The sequence below is a fragment of the Pimephales promelas genome, chromosome 8 (genome assembly GCF_988280905.1).
Source record: "Pimephales promelas chromosome 8, fPimPro1.hap1.1, whole genome shotgun sequence".
Taxonomy (NCBI): domain Eukaryota; kingdom Metazoa; phylum Chordata; class Actinopteri; order Cypriniformes; family Leuciscidae; genus Pimephales; species Pimephales promelas.
This window is the reverse complement of record NC_142776.1, coordinates 16150295-16156495: the sequence shown is the minus strand read 5'-3', so window position 1 is coordinate 16156495 and position 6201 is coordinate 16150295. Positions and strand designations below refer to the sequence as shown.

The 6201-nt window shown below is 40.8% G+C and overlaps 1 protein-coding gene across 1 annotated transcript; it reads left to right on the top strand.

Annotated features, from left to right (window-relative positions):
- The first annotated feature begins 497 nt into the window (after positions 1 to 497).
- Positions 498 to 3661, top strand: LOC148977688 (uncharacterized). The gene is made up of 2 exons (XM_089134076.1): positions 498 to 2216; positions 2406 to 3661. Exons 1-2 carry the CDS (start codon positions 1161 to 1163, stop codon positions 2652 to 2654), a joined length of 1305 nt encoding a protein of 434 aa, XP_088990202.1. The 5' UTR covers positions 498 to 1160; the 3' UTR covers positions 2655 to 3661.
- Positions 3662 to 6201: the final 2540 nt, after the last annotated feature.

Below are 6201 nucleotides of genomic sequence, written 5' to 3'. Positions count from 1 at the left end.
CTTAGTAACCACTTGCGACAAATTGCAGGTATCTGCTATAGACTGTAACTTATTTTTCAATGAGCAATTATTTGAACTCCAATCAATTTTTAGGTCACCCAAAAAATAAATCTCCGTATCTAAATCACAAACTGAATCCAACATATAACAGATACGATCTAAACAGACTATTGGTGCATTGGGTGGCCTATAGCAGCATCCAACTAAAATAGGCTTTAAGTGTGGCAACTGCACTTCCAACCACAACGCTTCAACCCCAATACAACCAAGGTCAAGTCTAGTCTTTGCTGGTATATGATCCTTAACATAAAAAGCCACTCCTCCTCCATATATATTTCTGTCATATCTATATAATAAATACCCATTTACATGCAAAAGGGAGTCCTCAATAGTTGCATCTACATGCGTCTCAGATATTGCCAAAATATGCAAATTATTATTTTCCAAAGTTCCAGCAATATCCTGCATCTTATTGCGCAAACTACAAATATTCAAATGAGCTATTTTCAGTGATGCCGGTAACGCGTTACTAAGTAACGCGTTATTGTAATTTGACCCCTTTTTTCAGTAACGAGTAATATAACGCGTTACTATTTCGAAACCAGTAATCAGATTAAAGTTACTTATCCAAGTCACTGTGCGTTACTATTTTTGTAATTTTCATTAGTAAATATATATATTTATTTTCTTCTTGCGTCTCGGCCCTCGGGGACGGGGAGTGTGCGCGACAAGTCACGTTTTCAGCATGAGGTTTACGTCACGTGGACGTACCACGCACAAAGAATTTATTGCGCGCACAGCGACACAAACGTAACGATAAACAACAATGGAGGGAGGAGAGAGATGCGCGTTTTCTAGCTGGAAATACCGTCACTATTTTGAGTTTGTCTCAGCTAAAGATGAAAACATTAAGGTCCGTTGTAAACTCTGTGCTGGCGGCGACAAAGTGTTATCTACGTACAGAAACACTTCGTCAAATTTGAAAAAAACATTTGGATTCGCAGCACCGCACCGTCAAACTTACAGAGCAAGTCACGCCAGGTGATGCGAAACAGAGAGCAGGTCCCCCACCACTCAAACAACAAAAGCTGGACTTCGGTGCAAAACCAGTAAGTGGGGGGGAGTTGAAGAAGTTGGTCGGGCAGTTTGTTGTGGAGGAAATGCTTCCATTAAACACGGTTGATTCGCCTTCGTTTCGTGCCATAATAAACAAGATCCCTACAACTGTCAATGCCGCGCTGCCTCACAGAACAGCTTTTTCATCTTACTTGGAGGAGGAGTATGCATTGATGGAGAGAAATCTGAAGGCTGCGCTGAATGATGTCGACTTTGTGTCAACTACCGCGGATATTTGGACTGCTAACAACAGAAGTTATATGGGAGTAACGCTCCACTGGATCAGTAGATCCACATTAGAGCGCAACAAGGCTGCTTTGGCATGTCGGAGAATTCGCGGCAGACACACGTATGATGTTATTGGTGCAGAAATCGAAAACATTCACTCTTCATATGGACTACTCAACAAAGTAGTTGCAACAGTGACTGATAACGGATCCAACTTTGTCAAGGCGTTTAACGTTTATCAGCCTGTCACAGAGTCCGATGATGAGACGGAGGAGGGAGAGTCCACCCCCACAAATGATGATGTCACTTTTTTGGATATGTCACAAATCCTCTCAGCTGAGGATGAAAGTGAATGCCAGCTTTCTCTTCCACCGCACCACAGGTGTGCTTCACACACCATCAACCTAATTTCCACAAATGATGTGGATAAATATTTAACTTCCAATGCAGAGAGCAAGGCTGTGTATAGGAGCAGCACAGCAAAATGCACAGCTCTTTGGACCAAATCAAGTAGATCTACCCTTGCATCTGAAACAGTGGAGGAAGTCAGTAAAAAAAAACTCCTGGTACCAACATCCACAAGATGGAATTCTTTTTTTGATGCTGTAAAGAGAATTGCAGAAATCCCCATGTGTGATCTGAATACTCTGTGCACCAAGTTGGGAGTTAAGTCCTTCAAAGACAAAGAGTACCAGTTTCTGCATGAGTACTGCACCGCCATGAAGCCTCTGTCTGCAGCACTCGATATTTTACAGGGTGACTGTCCTTATGGGACTTTACTGCCCAAACTTGAAGTTCTGATGCAGAAGACCCTGGATGTGAAAGATGCCCTCTCCAGGATGACTGCAGGCCTTCCAGATGCCATAGTGCAGGTATGTTTGATCTTTTTAGCTAGTTAAAATTTCTTGCATCACATTAGAATATACATTATCATTGCAAAAGAATCTAAAACAAAATTAAATTTTATAATATTCAACCCACATTAAGCATGATTTGCATGTAATTCAATGATACAATAAATATTAGGTCTTGTAGGCATTAATAAATATTATATTTTTCAGGCTATCCAGACTCGTTTTGGCAGTGTGCTGGACGACAAAGATGCCCTTCTTGCAGCTGTCAGTTGTCCAAAATTCAAACTCAGATGGCTGAGAGATGCAGGTAGGAGGGAGCGAGTAAAAGAGCTTCTGATAGCAGAGTGCCGCCGTGCAACTACTGATACAGCACAGAGCTCTGCCAGTGTGCCCAGTGCCACCACATCTGCCAGCCAAGGTGAGATGGACTTTTTCACTTTTGAGGCAGAGCCATAGGAGACCTATTCTGCAGAAAATGAAGTCATGGACTACCTGAGGTCAGCTTATGACCTTCAGGTTCTGCATCAGTTTTCAAACATAAAGAAAATTTTCTTGAAGTATAACAGTCCAACTCCATCAAGTGCTCCTGTTGAGCGGCTTTTCAGTCTGGGAGGTTTGGTGCACACTCCTAGAAGAAATAGACTTTCTGACAAAAGGTTTGAGAAGCTTCTGTTAATGAGGTACAACCACTGGTTTACTCGCCTCTCTCCACTGTTTAGCTCATAAAATGGGATTAAAACTAGATTAGGCCAAAGAAACAAAAAAATAGACATGACATAAGCCATATGTGGTGTTATACACTTGTTTTGTTTTGTAATACCACTCCTTGCTGCTCTAATGCTGTGAACAACAGGTTCAATGTTCAATGTTCAATGTTGACGTGTTAAAAAAAGTTAAATTTATAAAAAAAAATGTAGATTATAAATAGTAAGTTTTATCATTACAGTGTTAACTGTTAAATATGTCAGGTCAAGAAATTTTATAGTCTATATTTTTATATTTTTATAAAGATAAGTATTTATGTTAAGTGAAGTCAAGAAAGGCTGTCTTTATTTTATTTTTTATAAAAACAATTATTTATGTTAAGAGAGGTGAAGAAAGACTATTCTTTTTTTATTTAAACAAGTATTTATATTAAGTTAAGTCAAGAAAGACTGTTTTTTTTGTAAAAACATGTTTTTTTCAGGAAATAGTTTTTAAGTTCAACTTTAAATGACAGGAGATTGTTGATGTTATTGTTAAAAATACACTTCCAATAAAGTGAGTGTTGGCAAAACCGGTTATCATTTTTTTGTTGAGGTGGCGGGTGTGTTGTCGGCAACTGCTGAATGTAACTAATAAAAGTAACTTGTAAAGTAACTTAGTTACTTTTAAAATCAAGTAACTTGTAAAGTAACTTAGTTACTTTAAAAATCAAGTAACTTGTAAAGTAACTTAGTTACTTTTTCAAAGTAACTGTGGCAACACTGGCTATTTTTAACCCTTTATTTGGGAGTAATTTATCCATCACCATTTTTTATTTTACCCAAATAGTAACTTCTGATTAGACATAAAGAGCCAAGTAAACAAATTAAACAAAAAAGACACACAACACACAAAGACACACACACCCACACAATAATACAAATGCACCCCCATATTGCCAACATTTGTTAACAGCAACTAAGATGTACACCAACTCAGACAGGCCTACTATTACACATTACTTCGATGGCCATGAAATCATATCATAAGTCATAAATCAAATCATACCAGCAATTGACCATACGTGTTCAATCAGTCTTACTTTGCACCACAGGTTCGATCACAGTCTTGTAAAATGTCTCTGCAGCTAAGTGATCAGTAAACTTGATAGTTTCTTCGTTAAAAGTCAAAATCAAAATAGCTGGATGAATGATCCCGTGTTTTACTCCTGCGCTCCACAGCTTGTTCCTGACCTCACGGAAACGTGCCCTGGCCTTCACCGTCTCAGCAGTGAGGTCCGGAAAAATGCGCAGCTTCATCCCACGAATCTCAAACAGCTTTTCTTTCCTAGCTAAACGTAGAATCTCCTCTCTCGTATCCATCCTATGCATTCTCACGATCATTGCACGTTGACCGGATTTAGCCGTAGAACCAACGCGATGGGCATTTTCCAGTTCAGGTGCGCGATGGAGTTTATCCTTAAACAAATCATTGAGTAAAGCGGACACAAAACTTGTTGGATTCCCCTTCTCAATATCTCGGACCAAGCCGAGAATGCGGATATTATATTTCCGACTATGATTCTCCAAACGATCGGCTTTCTCTTTCAAGTCCGTGTTCTCTTTACGCAAGCTTTCGTTTGCACATTCCAGCGCCGTGACCCTGTTCTCCATATGGTCGAGCGCTTCCTCAATAGCAGCAACTTTATTGGAACAATCAAACATGTCTTTTTTAACGGCATCAAGTTGCGGTTGAAGTTTATCAACAGCCGCATTGATTTCTTTCCTTATTATATTTCGAATAAGATCAGACAGTTCCTGCATGTTGAAATCTTTTCCCGCTGCCATATCAATCTCCGACACCTGTTCAACGTGGCCAAGTCCACTTAGCTTAGTTTGCGACCTCGTTTTCTTCTTAGACATATCCCAACTTTCTCACCGGATCACGTCGACCTTTATACTTGACTGACCATCATTATACATCAAAAAGACTTTTTATTACCAGTATTTTCACATATTCGTCTGAGATTGGCGTTCTCCCGATCTGCTCAGCTTTGACGCATGCGCAGAATTAGGTGATGCAAACAGACCAGGCTAGTAGTAAGAGCAGCCGTGACTCAGTGTGTAAATTATTGTGTTTGTGGAGGTTGCAAAAACTCTGGCCTGTCAGGAGGACATCGAGTCCACAGGTTTCCATAACAAGAAAAAGGACGGTGCTGTATTTCGTGCCTGGTGCGGTTTTGTGCAGGTGAAGAGACTGGATTTCTCTTGCGTATCGGCTTCAGTCGAGTGTAGCCCTCACTTCAGATTGGAGGATTGTCATTTCGCCGATATGATGGAGTTTAACATGGGATGCCGAAGCAAAAATATATTTATCATCTTATACTGTACCAATGGCATCAAATAGTGTGATATAGGTAGTCATGCCCTAAATAGAGGCAACTTGTAATTGAAAAACAAAATTACTCAGATTGTTTAAATATTCAAATCTTTAATTTTCTGTTTATGTTATAACCTAGGTTAAAAAAATTTATTATAATTTACTTGAGTATGTTTATAATACAATTCAAATATACTCAAGTATACTTTTTATACATTTAATAGTATATACCCTAACCACTCTCATGTCTCTCTCTCTCTCCCTGGTGCCAGTCACCATTCAATTTCGGGGCCAAAAGCATAGAGTTAAAGTGGCAGTTAACCAGCACCTCCGGCACCCGTTGATTTTGGGGACTAATTGGCCGGGGTTTAAATCCTTATTGACGTTTCTGTGCACGGGTGCTCCGGGAGAGTATAAAAAGCAGGACGGGGGAGCGTCGGTGCAGGCTGGGGAGGCTGTCCCGGGGACCTCGGGTCCTGCTCCGGAGGAACGGAGCGCGTCTGAAGAACTAATTTTTTCAGAGCGCGATGATTTTCCTCTAGAGCAGTCCCGGGATGACACGCTACAAAACGCGTTTGATCAGGTCCAAGTGATCGACGGGCAGGCTGTCCATCCAAACCAGCTGCTCTCCTATCCATATTTTGCTGTAATCAAGGATAGGTTGTATCGGGTGACCCAGGACCCACATTCAAAGCAAGATACAACTCAGTTGTTAGTTCCAAAGAGCCGCCGGGAAATGCTTTTCCAGGCGGCTCACTCTAATCCAATGGCTGGGCATTTGGGGCAAACAGCTACACTAAATCGCATAATGACCCGATTTTTTTGGCCAGGCATTCACGAGAACGTGCGCAGGTGGTGCGCCTCTTGTCGCGAATGTCAGTTGGTAAATCCACCGGCCAACCGAAAAGCACCATTGTGCCCGCTCCCTTTAATAGAGGTC